The sequence below is a fragment of the Rhinopithecus roxellana genome, chromosome 19, assembly GCF_007565055.1.
Source record: "Rhinopithecus roxellana isolate Shanxi Qingling chromosome 19, ASM756505v1, whole genome shotgun sequence".
NCBI classification, from domain to species: Eukaryota; Metazoa; Chordata; class Mammalia; order Primates; family Cercopithecidae; genus Rhinopithecus; species Rhinopithecus roxellana.
Window position 1 is genome coordinate 61,125,499 of NC_044567.1, and position 15,581 is coordinate 61,141,079.

General features: G+C 53.1%; 1 protein-coding gene across 1 annotated transcript in view; it reads left to right on the forward strand.

The window, feature by feature from the left end:
* TTYH2 (tweety family member 2) overlaps positions 1–15,581 on the forward strand; it is a 50,476-nt gene that overhangs the window by 2,053 nt on the left and 32,842 nt on the right. The window contains exons 2-3 of the mRNA XM_010387687.2: positions 7,060–7,232; positions 15,389–15,500. Coding sequence (XP_010385989.2) covers positions 7,060–7,232; positions 15,389–15,500 — 285 coding nt within the window. The remainder of the gene's footprint in view (positions 1–7,059; positions 7,233–15,388; positions 15,501–15,581) is intronic.

The following is a 15,581-nucleotide window of genomic DNA, read 5'->3' on the forward strand; positions in this document are numbered from 1 at the left end:
GGCCCTGCCCACTGGCTCCTGGTCCCGCTCACCCCTCCCCACCACCCAGATCACTGAGTAGGAGATGAGCGTGGTGGGCCAGGGCCGGAAGTCTGGCTCTAGGTGTTATTTAAGGCGGCTCCTATTTTGGTAAGTTCCCCTGTTGTGACCACAGGTCTCTCCTGGATGTCTTCTTTCCTCCTGAGCACCAGTCACTAACAGAGTCAGGTGGACCGTCAGTCATCCCAGTTCTCAGCAAGCTTGACTGGGGCAAGTGCCATGCCAGGCGTGGGGTGACCATGGTAACCAAGGCAGCGGGTCTTCAGGAGGAATTCCTGGGGATTCTCCGCGGCAGGGCTCTGGGCTCAGAGCTGTGGCAGACACCACGCAGTTTGAGGTGGGGGCTCTGCCCTCCAGTTGGCTGGGGTGGATTCCCAGTTCTTTCCATGTGTGACCACTGGTAGGTGTCTTAACCTCTCTGAGCCTTGCTCCCTTCATCTGCAAGAATTAGATGAGATATTCCACATATCTTGCCTAGTACAGACAGCTCATACCACATAACAGGAGCTGTTGACACAGATCGTTCAATGGAGTGGCTGTGAGGCTCAGCAGTGTGTCAGGACAGTACCCTGTGGGGGGATGGAGAGGAAGGAGATCTCTTCCACAGACTCTGATCGGGGGAGACTGAACAAAACGCCTGCAGCAAGGGCTTCAGCTCATGCCCCACATGTTCAAATGCACAGTGCTGGCTGGTGGTACAATGTGTGTGTGTGGTGGGGGGCTGGTGCGTGTGCATCAGAGACTAAGCAAAGTTGGAAACAGGCAGGTGCTGGCCTCTTGGGATGTGGGTGGTGCATGGGATTTCAAAGGCAAGGGGGTTCTTGGAAGTGCAGAGATGGTGAAGAGCAGGTCACCTGGTGAGCTGGGATTTCCTGAGCAAATTCAGTGTTCCAGAACCTTCCTCAGGAGGTAGGGGCTCTCACTCACTTTCTGGGGTCTTTAGGAGCTGTGAAAGCCCCCAGTCCTCCTGATAGTTGATCCTCACCCCTTTTCCCGCAGTGAACTTGAGCCCAAGTCCTCACAAAGGCCACTTGGCCTGTGTCACCAGCCTTGTGGGGAGGCTACCCTCCGGTCAGCAGAGTCATGAGAGGTTAGCACCAAGGCAGGGCTGTGGATGAGGGTGCCCTGGCCCTGGCGGGCACCCGGTTCTGGGCTGCCAGATGTGGCTGTGTGTCTGGAAGGAAATCAGCCTAGACCTGCAGCCCGAGTCTTCTCACCTTTGACAGATGAGGGGGATTGGATTTGGAGACGATTCCTACTCCAAAGAGTTGGTAAAAGGACTGATGAGTTCATGGATTATGAAGCCTATGGCCAGTGTCTGGCACACCGGAAACTGCCACAATCGCTACTTGGGAAGGAGAAGACTGCAGCCGGCCAGGTGTCCATTGGGCGGTGTTGGGGACAAGGGAATGGGCACCTGGTACTGAATCCAGCACTGTCTCTCTGAGCAAATGAACGAGGCACTTCAGTGTCCTTGCCTGGGCATGAGCGCCACCATCACCATCCAGCCAGCCCCTCAGGGGAGACCAGATACTGATGAGCTCAGTACTTGAAACATCTTAGTAAGTTCCCACAGGCTGTGCAAATGTTAGTTATTGCTACTGTCAACAGGCAGGTGGCCACACGTGTGCTTCCTGTTCCAGCTTCCCTTGCCCGGGATCAGCCGACCAGCTGCTCTTTCAGGACATGTGTTAGGAGGCAGAGGAGATGTTTAATTTTTTGTATATAGGCATGTATTTCCATGCATTTTCTCTTTGGTTGGTCTGGTTCATAGATTCGCCAAAGTACAGAGTGGAGGGTACAGAGTTGGGAACTAGACCAGAACTACAGGACTTCCTGCTTCTGACCTGGGGGCAGGTCTGAGGAAGAAGGACCAGGCAGCAAGCCCATCCCAGCCGAGATCTGAGAAGAGCTTAGGTTAAGATGAGGAAGCCCCGTTCATCCAGTGTGAAATTGAGTCACGGTCATCAGACTGTCATGCCGCGCCTGGGAGAGGGCTTAATCTTTCCCAATGGGCCTGTGGGGGAAGCCTCTCCCTCTAGGTGCTCCTAGTTTCTCTCTCCCAGCCTCTCCCTGAGACCGGCTCACCTCTCTCCATGTCTTCTGGGGACCGGGGCTGTTGCCCCCTCCCCCACCCAGTGCAGAAGCCCCTTGGGTCCAGCTTTCGTGGTCACTGCGGCCCCCAGCTTGGGTCCCAGCTTGGCACTCTCCGCTCTGGGTTTTTCATGACACAGTGACAAATCAGAAATAATTGAAGTCTCTTTAATGAGGGGAGAAGCAGAGTCTGAGCACCAGTGTGGGAGCTGGGGGCCTGGTGTTGCTGTGGGAGAAGGAGGTGGCTGCAGGGCACAGTGGGAGGCGTGGGGTGGCGTGGGAAATTGTCTTGGCAAAGCTCTGTCCATCTGAGCAGGGGGACCTGGAAGCAGAACTCTTGGCTCCCTCTTCCACTCCCCTCCACCTCCATGCACACGGGGACATGCAGCGTTAATTAGGAGCAAGAAAATAATTGCCCATTAGAGAGTAGCAGGTGACACCAAGCTGGCCCTGGGAGATGGCTCTGCTGAGGGAGGGGTGGGGAGCCTCCCCGCTCCTCTTTTCCCTCCTCCTTCCTCCTCCCTTGCCCACCTTCCCTCTTCTTTCCTCTTCCCTTCCCTAACCCTACACCCTCTCACCCTGTCCCACCCACCACCCGTTTTTTCCCAGCACCTACGTAGGGTTCCCAGGAGGGTTTGGGAAGTAACTCCCTAACAAAAGGCTTCCAAAGGCTGGGCAGGGTGGCTCACGCCTGTAATCTCAGCAGTTTGGGAGGCCAAGGAAGGAGGATCACATGAGCCCAGGAGTTGGAGACAAACCTGGCCAACATAGTGAGAGCCTGTCTGTATTTTTTTTAACGGAAATTAAAAAAAAAAAAAAGGCCTCCGAGTTTGGATTTCCCAGGCCTCGCTTTCACTGGAGCTGGACAGCATTATCAGTAACCTAATTGAGGCCAGCTGCCCAGCTTGGAGAGGCCCCAGACCACAGAGGCTCAGCGCCTGCTGAAGGGGGAGATCGAGAGGCTGGAGGAGACTTGAGAGAGTGAAACGGGGGAGCCGGCTGCATCACCCACAGCCTGATCCTTCTCGGATGAGCCTTCCTCGCTGGGTGGGGACATTGGTAGATTCAGGAGCTTTTCCCACTAGTGATAAAATGATAGTGGGGCTGTTCAGGAGGCAAACTCGAAGTAAAGGGTAGCTAGGGGCAGGCTGGACGGTAGCTGGGCTCTAGGCCACACAGGAGGTTTGTCTGGGGCTCCCTTACATTTTTTTGTCATTAGGAATAACTTGGTTGGGCCTGGTGGTTCACACCCATAATCTCAGCACTTTGGGAGGCCAAGACAGATGGATCACTTGAGGTCGGGAGTTCAAGACCAGCCTGGTCCTTTTGTGCTAAAAATACAAAAAAATTAGCTGAGCATGGTGGCACACATCTGTAATCCCAGCTACTCAGGAGACTGAGGCAGGAAAATCGCTTGAACCTAGGAGGCGGAAGTTACAGTCAGCCGAGATCATGCCACTGCACTCCAGCCTGGTGACAGAGCGAGACTGCGTCTCAAAAAAAAAAAAAAATACAAAAAAATTAGCTGGACATGATGGCACGTGCCTGTAATCCTGGCTACTTGGGTGGCTGAGGCAGGAGAATCGCTTGAACCTGGGAGGCGGAGGTTACAGTGAGCCAACATTGCACCACTGCACTCCAGCCTGGCGACAGAGTAAGACTCCATCTCAAAAAAAAAATACAAAAATATTAGCTGGCCATGGTGGCACATGCCTGTAATCCCAGCTACTCAGGAGGCTGAGGCAGGGGAATCACTTAAACCCGGGAGGTGGAGGTTGCAGTGAGCCAAGATTGCGCCACTGCACTCCAGCCTGGGTGACAGAGTAAGACACTGTCTCAAAGAAAAAAAAAAAGGAATAACTTGCAGGAACGAGTGTAATCTTAAGTGTGCAGCTCAATGAATTTATACCCTCGAACACCTGCGTGCATGGTGTGTGTGTGTGAGCAACACCATCCCAATCAAATCGTATTCCTGATCCCCCAGAAGCCTCCTTCATGCTGCCTTGAAGTCAGCACCCTCCCAAAGGTAGCGATGATTCGATGATTCACATATCTCTGGCTGTTGATAAGTATCTCTGACTTTGAACTTCATATAAATTAATCCATACGGTCTCTGCTGTTCCGTGTCTGGCTTTCTCCCTCAACCTGACTTCTGGAATATTCATCCCAGAAATATCGTCATGTGTGGCTAGTTTCCTTTTCATGGCTGTGTAGTATTCTGAGACTATGACACATGTTCTGTATCATTTCTCTTGTTGGACGTTTTTGTTCTTTTGGGTGTTGGCTGTGACTGCTGTGTGAAGCTGCTGTGAACATTTGTGTATCTTCAGACGGACACAGCCCTCCTTTCTGTAAAGCAGAATTGCTGGGTCATGGCATGCATGTTGCACAATGGTTTGCAAATTGTTTTTTGGCTTGGTTTGGGGTTTTTTGGGGGAGGGTTGAGTTATTTTTTTTTAAGGGTATGTTGTTGCCTAGCCCAGGCTAGACTCAAACTCCTGGGCTCAAGTGATCCTCCCATCCCAGCCTCCCAGTAGCTGGGATTACAAGTGTATGCCACCAGGCCTCACTGGTTTACAAATGGTTAGGAGGATCCCTGGGCTTTAGCGGAGGGCCCTCAGGGGCTGCCAAGGGGCAGCCAGGACAAAACCTGACATTTCTATCCACTCCTTACTCAGATGGAGCTCTGTGTTTCAGGGCTCTGCTAAGCAAGTCAGTTCAAAGAAAACGTTAAGCTACTGGAAAAAGTTTGAGAACTTCTGTGTGCTGCCCAGACTTTAATGGAATATATGTTGCCTGGGATCATCTCTAGAGGCGGGTCTGATTCACTGGCTCCAGGGTGGGGCTTGAGATTCGGCACCTCTCACAAGTTCCCAGAAGATGTCAGGGCCACAGGTCACGGGGTGGTAAATTTCACTTTGAGGAGAGAGGCTCTCACCTCCCAGCTGTCTTGGCCTCCTCTGCCTTGGCCTGGGCTGTAGGGCCCTCTGGTGAAGGGGCATGGACTGAGGACCAGAAGAGGGGCAGTGACTTTCCACCATCTCTTTCTACCCCTGGGCTTGCTGGGGTCAGTCCCAGGGACAGGCTGTGCTAATGAGTGGTCCAGGCAGGGAGAGCCCCAGCCCCAGCCCCCGTCACACTGTGAAGTCTTTGGGAGAGGGAGGTGCCCAGATCTGCTGGGCCCTGGCTTCCCAGCTGCCACCTTTTTTTTTTTTTTTTTTTTTGAGACAGGATCTCCCTCTGTCACCCAGGCTGGAGTGTAGTGGCGCAATCATGGTTCACTGCAGCCTCAACCTCCCAGTCTCAAGCGATCTTCCCACCTCAGCCTCCTGAGTAGCTAAGATTACAGGCACATGCCACCATGCCCAGCTAATTTTTTATTTTTTATTTTTTTGTAGAGACAGAGTCTCCCTATATTGCCCAGACTGGTCCTGAACTCCTGGGCTCAAGCAATCCTCTCACCTTGGCCTCTCAAAGTGCTGGGATTATAGGCGTGAGCCACCACACCTGACAGAAAGCCACATTTTAAGTCAAACCCATCTGTTCCCCTCCCAAGTGAGCCATCTCTCCTGCCTTTTTCTGGGCTGCCCCCCCGCCCCCCACTTCAGCTGAGAAGTCTGTCAGCCAAGAGTGACCAGCAGAGCAGCCCGTGCCAGAGGCCCGAAGGCCTGCCCGCATCTCACAGGGCTAGCAGCATGGCCTCCAGTAGGTGTCTGTCCCCCTGGAAAACGGCCCCAAAGCCTCGGACTGCAGGGCCCAGCCCTGATTTGTCAGGGCTGTCTCTGTGTGTGCCTGCCCCTGCACTAGTCTCATCTCCCCCTTAGACCGCAGGGTCCCGGAGTCCCCACTTTCTGCCGATTGCCACCTCCTGCATAGGGCTCCCTGAAACAGGCTTTCCCAGGCAGCCCCCCTGGGGCACTAGGGATTCGGGACCAGGAACCCCTATCGGGGGTGCATGGGAAGCAGGGACGGCTGTCAGCTCAGGAGCCTGATTTAGAGCCAGGTCCAGCCCTGGCTGGCAACCGCCAATCCCAGTGCCATCTGGTGCCCATCTGGCAAAATCAAGAGATGAGTGAGCAGAGAGTGGCACCGGGCCTCCTGACAGACAGTGGCTCCCATTGCAGGACCCCGAGGTGCTAGGCAGGCCTCAGGCCCCTCCGACCCCCTCAGAATTCTGGCTTTGCTGCTGCTGCTGGCGCTGGAGGTTCAGCTGTCGCTGTTGGGGTGCAGTGGAAGGGACTCCATAAGTTGCCTATCCTGACTGTCCCGCCCCCTCACGCATCCCCCAAGCATAGAGCTGGCTTCTTAATTCTCAGGATGGACCCAACACCTAGAACAAGCTCTTCACATTCTGGGTAAAGGGTGATGCCCAGACTGGGACAGCGGGGTCCTTGCATGGAAGAGGTGACAGGTACACAGGCCTGTCCTTCCAGGCCCTGTCTCAGTGGCACTCAGCGCCCGAGGACTCTGGGTACTCTGTTCCTGGACGGCATCCCTCTCCTTGCCTGTCTCCCTAAGCCATAGAGCTCACCACCCACAGCCCTCCCTGCCCGCCGGGGATTCCTGCCTTGTCTCCTGAGTAACTCAGACTCTTCATCAGCAGGACCTGGTCCTTTTCTTCATCCAGGGACTGAACCAGAAACTGGGGACCAGCTCTGACACCCTTCCCTCACTGACCGCCAGGCCCACCACTTGGCCTCGTGCCCTCCGTCACTCCCACCCAAGTGCCTTAGCGCCGGGCCCTCTGTTTACAGAGTAGGGACTTGAACCATAGGTGGAGCTTGGAAGGGTGGATGAGAGACACAGCTCAGCTCTGGTCCTATCTGCAGCCCAGGCGGTGGAGCACTCGGGGCTCGAGGGCAGGGCACTTCCAGAGCCCCGCACTGCAGGGATGAAGAGTGACAACAGGCCTCCGCTCTCTTCCAGTCGCTGCTGTTCCTGGGGCTGGTGGCCGCGGTCTGCCTGGGCCTGAACCTCATCTTTCTTGTGGCTTACCTGGTCTGCGCATGCTGCTGCCGGCAGGATGATGCGGTACAGACCAAGCAGCGCCACTCCTGCTGCATCACCTGGACAGCCGTGGTGGCCGGGCTCGTCTGCTGGTGAGTGTCCCTAGGCTCTGGGTCTGGGGTATGCGGCTCACTCTGCAAGGGGCCAAGGACTGTCTGGCCATGTTCTCCTGACCGAGCTCTGGCTACCTTGATGGAAAAACTTGTCCCCAAATGAATGTTGTCCCTTTTCTTACCAAGCATCAGGAATCAGATGCCCGGGGTAGTGATGGAGTCTCCAGAAAGGTCTCCCAAGTGGCCCCCCAAACCCTGCCCCAATGTGAGTTTGTCTGTGCCCAGCAGCCTTGCAGGTAGCATTTCTGTGCCAACACTGGGCATCTCCAGTCTATGTCCCTGTCCCCTGCCAGCTGCTGCCCTGGGTCTGTGAGATCAGAAGATAGTCTGACTCCAGCACAAACCAATTCCATCTTCTTGTAAGATCAATAGCTTTTAATGTCATTAGCCAGTTCTTCTTTGCTTTGGATGAGGAAGTGAGAATTTCTTTATTTATAAGATGGGGTCTCACCCTGTTACCCAGGCCAGAGTGCAGTGGTGCAATCACAGCTCACTGCGGCCTCAAACTCTTAGGCTCAAACAATCCTCCCACCTCAGCCTCCCAAGTAGCTGGGACTACAGGTGCACACCACCATGCCTGGGTTTTTTGTGTTTTTTGTTTGTTTATTTGTTTGTTGTTGGTAGAGACAGGGTTTCATCATGTTTCCCAGGCTGATCTCAAACTCCGGAGCTCAAGTGATCCACCTACCTCAGCCTCCAAAAGTGCTGGGATTACAGGCGTGAGCCACCACACCTGGGCTGAGACTATGTTGCTCAGGCTGGTCTTCAACTTCTGACTTCAGACGTTGCTCCCCACTCAGCCTCCCAAAGCACTGGGATTACAGGCATGAGCCACCATGCTGGGCCTTAAAGTGAGGATTTATAACTCCCATGCAGGAGTCCGTACCCAGCCTACCACACTGCCTGGCCACTCCACCCCAGCCAGCGTCCACAGGCATGCTGGCTGTTTTCAGGAGTTGTTGCATTTTTCTTGTTTTTAAATCTATAGACGCTTTCCAGAAGCCTCTAGTGTCCACACAGAGATGCTTCTTGGGCGTCGTCACCCGAAAGAGTAGAGTCTCCCACTACCCAGCAGCAGGCTGGCAGCCAGGCAGGTCCTGGTCAGCCTGGGGGTGAGGATGCCTGGGCTCTCATACCCAGGCAGCTCACCTTGCCACTGCGATTTTCTTCTCTGTTGGAAGATGTTCTTGATCTTGTCCTGCCTGGAGTGTGAGGCTCACCTAAGCCAAAACGCAGGCGAGACGCTAAAGCAGCCTTGTGGGGTGGACAAAGCTCTAAGCACAAGGAAAGGGATCAAGGCTGCTGCAATACATGGCCGGGGCTGAAATAAGAGACTCAGAGGACAGAGTTCTGGACAGGCCGGGAGGTCACAGACGAGTGTGGTTCCCAGTAGAGTGGAAGAGCTTTGGGAAGCGACCGTGGTGTTAAAAATCCTCCTGCATGGCTGGGCAGTGACTCATGCCTGTAATCCCAGCACTTTGGGAGGCCGAGGCGGGTGGACCACATGAGCTCAGGAGTTCGAGATCACCTTGGGCAATATGGTAAGACCTCACCTCTACAAAAATGAGCCAGGCCTGGTAATGCATGCTTGTAGTCCCGACTGAGGCAGGAGGATGATGAGCCCAGGAGGCGGAGGCTACAGTGAGCCGTGATCGCTCTACCGCACTCTAGCCTGGATGACGTGAGACCCTGTCTCTTACACACACACACAGATACACACACGACGAACTTGTTTTTGAAGAATACTTTGGAACAGTAAGAATGGCGTGAGGAGTCCATTCTTCCAATAAGGAAGGATTATCAGCAGTGTAGGGGAATCTCCAAGTGGAAGGAATGTGCATGGCAGAATCCGTCCCACAACATTCTGGGCGTTACTTGTACTAGGCAAGAGGGCACCAGCAGTAAGAAAACAGGCACCAAGTCTGCTTTCATGATCTGTCAGCAGAAGCTGAGAATTGTGCACCAGTTTGCTCTAAATCATTACGACTAAGGAGAGAGGGCCGGGCGTGGTGGCTCACGCCTATAATCCCAGCACTTTGGGAGGCCAAGGTGGGTGGATCACTTGAGGTCAGGAGTTCGAGACCAGCCTGACCAACATGGTGAAACCCCCATCTCTACTAAAAATACAAAATTAGCCGGGCATGGTGACGGGTACCTGTAACCCCAGCTACTTGGGAGGCTGAGGCAGGAGAATTGCTTGAACCTGGGAGGTGGAAGTTGCAGTGAGCTGAGATTGTACCACTGCATTCTAGCCTGGGCAACAGACTCTGTCTCAAAAAAAAAAAAAAAAAAAAAAAGAAGAAGAAAGAAAAGAAAATCCAAAAAACTAAGGAGAGAGCTCTGAAGGAAAGGAGCAGGCATAGAAGTGGATGGCCCACCTGAGTCCAGGCGTTGCTGGGTGACAAGGGCACCCAAACCCATAGGATGAGAAGGCATTAACTTGGCAAAGGTGGGGGCAGGGGAGGTGGAGACACCTCCAGGCAGAAGGAAGAGAAACATGCAAAGCCCCGAGGCAGGAGCGAGCATGGGGCTAAAGGAAGCCAATGTGGCCGGAGCAGAGGGAGCAGATGAGGGGGTTGGGGGCACTGCTGAGGGTCGGGGTGAGCAGTGAGTGGCAGTGGGATAGGGAGAGTGTCACGGGGTCAGAAGACACGGGGCAGATGGGATCCAAACCATGGAGCAACTCATAGGCTTTGTCAGGGGTTGGGGTCTTTATTCTAAGAGTCAGGGGAGCCACTGCAGGGGCTCTGCAAAGAGGTAGGGTCACCGGATAACTCGGACTGAATGGAAGCAAGTCCGGAGGAGTATTCGGAACAGGGGGACTTGAATGTGAAGAAATGGCCGCCGGGCCACCGAAGAGCTCAGAGGCCTAATGAGGGCAGTGAGCGACCCTGGGATTAGCAACAGCAGGAGCCACCACCTGCAGGCCAGAGGGACACAGGGAGAGGCTATGTCACCAGCGAAGTTGGAGCCACACAGCCTGCCTATCAGCAGCTGCAGAACGAGGGGAGCAGGGCCCCCCTGGCTGCCTTACCACCACCTCCAGTCTCCTACCAGCACCTCCATCAGCAGAAGCCACCTGGCAGGGGAGCCGGAGACATTCATTGTGAGGGATCAGCACCCTGTGATGGAGAACAGGGCAGGGGACAGAGGAGGGACAGGTCCAGGCAGAGGGTCTTAGACACGGGCAAGAGTGAAACTCAAGCCATCAGGGAGGCCCAGTTGGAGAGTGGCGGGCTTACACCCACACGTGGGCAGTGACCAGAGGGGAGTGCACGGAGGAAGAGTCAGCTAGGGAGGTTCGGGGAGGAGCTGCTGAAGTTGATCTGCAGGTTTCTGGCTTAAGCCCCCGGATGGGGTGGCGGTGCCATCCTCCAAGGCACGGGACATAGGCAGGGATCTGGAAGAGAAGCAGACAGTCACAGTTTGGTTATACACAGATTGAGTTTAAGGTGCCTTTGAAACATCCAAGCGGAGTTGGAGTTATAAAGCTGGGGTCATGAGCGTGGCCAGTGTGGAAGTCACACACACAGGTGGTCGGCTGTAGGAAGCACAGAGTGAGAAGGGGGCTGGGGCCAAGCCTGGAGGAAGCAGTGTTTCATGGCTGGGACGCAAAAGGTGCCTGTGAAGGAGACCAGGAAAGAGTGTCGCACCAGGAAGGGCCGGGAGTGCCACAAGGGCACAGGAGTCACAGGGCGCCATGTTCCAGGAAGAGGACCTGGAGGCTGACTACTGCGTGTGGGAGAGGGGTTGGGAAGAGCCCTCAGGTTTAGTGGCAGGGGGGTCATCGGTCACCTTCATTGGAGCTGCGTCCACTGGGACACAGGAACAGCCAGATGGGTGAGTTATGGGAGGGGCAGGAAAGAGAGTTGGGACAGCAGCAGGAGAAGGGATGGAGGTAAAGGCTGGGGGACTGAGGTGGGAGGACACGTGAGCTCTGCTGATGTGGTTCCACCTGAATGTGGGGGATTGGATCCACAGAAGACCAACAAGGGGTTCCTGAAAAAGCAAAAGGGATACGAGGATACACCTCTTAGTGCTCCTCTATTTTAGGGGGAGGGTAGTGATTTTATGTTGGGGAAAGAGTGGTGTGAACACACCAGGGGAAGGCAACACCACCAACTCACTTATTCTTGTCAAGCAGAACAGTTTTTCCCATGGCCCAGGCAGGACCAATGACCCCAGGAGGGACCAGGAGACCCTCATTAAACAGCCAAGGCGATTTCTTTTTTCTTTTTTTTTTGAGATGGAGTCTCATTCTGTTGTCTAGGCTGGAGTGCAGTGATGCGATCTCAGCTCACTGCAACCTCTGCCTCCCAGGTTCAAGAGATTCTCCTGCCTCAGCCTCCCGAGTAGCTGGGATTACAGGTGCCCACCACCACGCCGGGCTAATTTTTGTATTTTTAGTAGAGACGGGGTTTCGCCATGCTGGCCAGGCTGGTCTCGAACTCCTGATCTCAGGTGATCCACCCGCCTCAACCTCCCAAAGTGCTGGGATTACAGGCTTGAGCCCCAAGGTGATTTCTGATCCCCAAAGATGAGGCATAATTTCACAGCCCCTCCTGGGCCATCACTGATAAATCCACAGGGCCCGAGAGAATGAGAAGGTTGGGAAAGCTCTTGGCTTCATATTGAATCCCCGGAAAACACTAAATCCTGACTCAGAGAGCTAGAAAAGGATGAACACAAGGAGTCAACAAAAGGGCTTCTCAGAGCACAATACAATTGGTTCATTTTCTTTTAAATAAAGTTACAAATTGGAGGATCATGGAAAGACAATTCATGTAATGTATGAATATCTCAGCTGAGCAGTCGGTGAAGCTCCTCACCTCTATGTGGATACTGTGGGAAAAAACGGGTTGCATTTTCCATGATGGTGCATTTGACTGGGTTCAAAGCTAGTTACACAACTTTGGTTGAATCCAATGAATAGTGACTTAATGCAGTGGATTTCTAAACTGTAGAGGGGGTGTGTGTGTGAGAGAGAGAGACACACGTGATTCATGCAGGAACCTCATTTTTTTAATATCTCCCGCCCCCCATCTTGGATGATGCAGGAACCTCATTTTAAAAGGCACATTCCCAGACCACACTGATGGAATGGGCCGGGCTGCTTATCTGCACTTAACAGGCTCCCCAAGTGATTCTGTTCCTGTGGTCTGAGGACCACATCCTGAAACACACTGAATTGGGAGTCGAGGGCGCCCTGGAAGGAGGTTTCTTTATTTCCTGGGTGTTGTTGTTGTTGTTGTTGTTGTTTTTCTTTGAGATGGAGTCTTGCTCTGTCGCCCAGGCTGGAGTGAAATGGTGCAATCTTTGCTCCCTGCAACCTCCTCCTCCTGGGTTCTAGCCATTCTCCTGCCTCAGTCTCCTGAGTAGCTGCGATTCCAGGCACGTGCCACCACGCCCAGCTAATTTTTGTATTTTTAGTAGAGACGAGGTTTCACCATGTTGGCCAGGCTGGTCTCACACTCCTGAGCTCAGGTGACCCGCCCGCCTTGGCCTCCCAAAGTGCTGGGATTGGGATTACAGGCGTGAGCCACTGCGCCCGGCAGGAGGTTTCTATCACAGTCCTCCAGGGGGTTCCGTCCTAGATCCTGTCTTGTTTAAAGAACAAAAGAACAAATGTAAGTGTGGACGTGTACACTCACGTCTCCCCACCCCAAAACAAATGAGCATTTTGGATGAAAACTCAGCAGGCTGCTTAATCAGTCTTCAGATGGTCTCAAGTGGTGCGGGTCAGATGGAATATGATGGATGACAAGAGTCAAGATTTGAAATGATTTGTTCATGCTGGAATGTTGGATTAAAACCAACTAGATGAGATTTCACAGGGATCAAGTTCTGCTTTTGGTTAAAACAAAACAAAAATCAATACAGCACTATAGGAAGGAGGAGAGACTGGGCTTAACAGCAATTCTTGGGAAGAAATTCAGGGGCTGTTTGTAGACCACAAGATCAGCAGAGGGGGAGCGGAGGGGGGAACCAGGGTGGGCACAAGTTCAGCTCAGTGCCCCGGGAAGTGGAGGACCTAAGGCATGAGCCCCACTACGCTCAGAACTGATGAACAACCTGGACTTGAGTGACCCACTCAGGCCACATTTAAGAGTGACATTAACCAATCATCTAGAGGACGGTGATGGCATGGGCAAGGGTCTGGAGACCTTAGCCCCAAGAAGGACACCTGTCCCACTTGGACAGCACGAGGTGAGCGGGTTACGAAGAAGCCAGATTCAGCTGTCTGATGGGGCACCATGCAGAACTGGAAACTTCTTCCAGGCTGTCCTAGAAGACAAACGAAGATCCAGGGGATGAGTGGCTTAAGAAGGCAGGTGTCACCTCAGTAGAAGAAGGAACATTCTATAAGCTGAGACTTCACAGTGGAAGAACAGACTGTCACATGGGTGGCCTGGGGATGTTGAGGGAAAGGGTGGAGGATGTCAAGGGAGTCCACAATTCCTGGAGGTGTCAATAGAGACCCAAGGTCAGCACTGAGTATGTGATCTCAGTAGACCTCAGCGCTTCCCAGGCCCACCTGTGTCAGAATCTCCTGGGGGCTGGTAAAAGCTCAGGTACCTGGGCCCTCCTCAGACTTACTGCATCAGCATCCCTAGGGCTGGCTACAGTCTCCTACCTTTTGGAGTCACAGGACTGGAGGACAGTATTTTCCTATTGCCCGAATAAAATGTCCTGTAGAGCCAGCCTGCCAGGGACCCTGAACCTTCACCTCACCACCCCCAGCCCCACCTGCCAGAATGTGAGTTGTCATCTGCCTACTCAACACAGCCCCCAGGAAAGAGTTCCTTAGCTATAGTCAAAAACCTGCTCTCCGTAGATGTTTATAGCAGCTGTATTCAGAATTGCCAGAACTTGGAAGCAACGAAGATGTCTTTAATAGGTGAATGGATAAATTGTGGTCCATCTGGATGATGAAATATTATTCAGCACTGAAAAAAATGAGTTATCAAGCCAGAAGAAGTCACGGAGGAATCTTAAATCCATATTACTAAGTGAAAGAAGCCAATCTGAAAATGTTCCACACGGTATCATTTCAACTCTATGACACTCTGGAAAAGGGAAAACTAAGGATTAAGGCCAGGTGCAGTGGCTCACGCCTGTAATCCCAGCACTTTGGGAGGCTGACGGGATGGGGCGGGGGGATCACCTGAAGTCAAGAGTTCGAGACCAGCCTGGCCGACATGGTGAAACCCCGACTTTACTAAAAATACAAAAAATTAGCTGGGCTTGGTGGCACGTGCCCGTAGTCCCAGCTACTCAGGAGGCTGAGGCAGGAGAATCGCTTAAACCCAGGAGGCGGAGGTTGCAGTGAGCTGAGATCACGCCATTGCACTCCAGCCTGGGCAACAGAGTAAAACTCCATCTCAAAAAAATAAAAATAAAGGGGTTACAGGGGAGGGGGGACTTAATGGGCAGAGCACAGAGGAATTTTAGAGCAATGAAACTACCCTGTATGATATGGTAATGGTGGACACATCACTTTTTCATTTTTTCTTTTTTAAAAATTTTTTGCAGAGATAGGGTGTCACTATGTTGCGCAGGCTGGTCTCCAACTCCTGAGCTCAAGCGATCCACCCGCCTCAGCCTCCCAAAGTGTTGGGATCACAGGCGCGAGTCACCGCACCCAGCCATTGCATGTCTTTATCCATATGTCCAAAACTATAGAATGTGCAACGCTGAGAAGGAACCCTAGTGGAAGCTGTGGGCTCTGGGTGACAACGGTGTGTCCATCTGGGCTTATCGCTTGTAACGGATGTGCCACTCTGCCGTAGGATTTTCGAGTAGAGTAGGAGGCTGTGCATGTGTGGGGCAGCAGATATATGGAAACTCTCTACTTTCCACTAAATTTTGTTGTGAACCTATAACTGCTCTAAAAACAAGCTTTTTTTTTTTTGGAGACAGAGTCTAGCTCTGTCACCCAGGAGGGAGTGCAGTGGCATAATCTTGGCTCACTGCAACCTCCACCTCCTGGGTTTAAGCAACTATGCCTCAACCTCCTGAGTAACTGGGATTACAGGCATGAGCCACTGCACCCAGCCCTAAGCTTATTTTTTAATATAAACAAACATTCTCCTCTGTGTATCACCTCTAACCTCTGTTTGGGATCTTGCTTGTAGTGCTGCAGTGGGCGTTGGTTTCTATGGAAACAGCGAGACCAACGATGGGATATACCAGCTGATGTACTCCTTGGAAGATGCCAACCACACCTTCTCTGGGATCGATGCTCTGGTAAGGCTCCCGGGCAGCTGGCCGGGTACAGGCACAGCCCACAAGGTCAGTGTGGTCAGAGCAAGGGCCCCCGTCAGATCC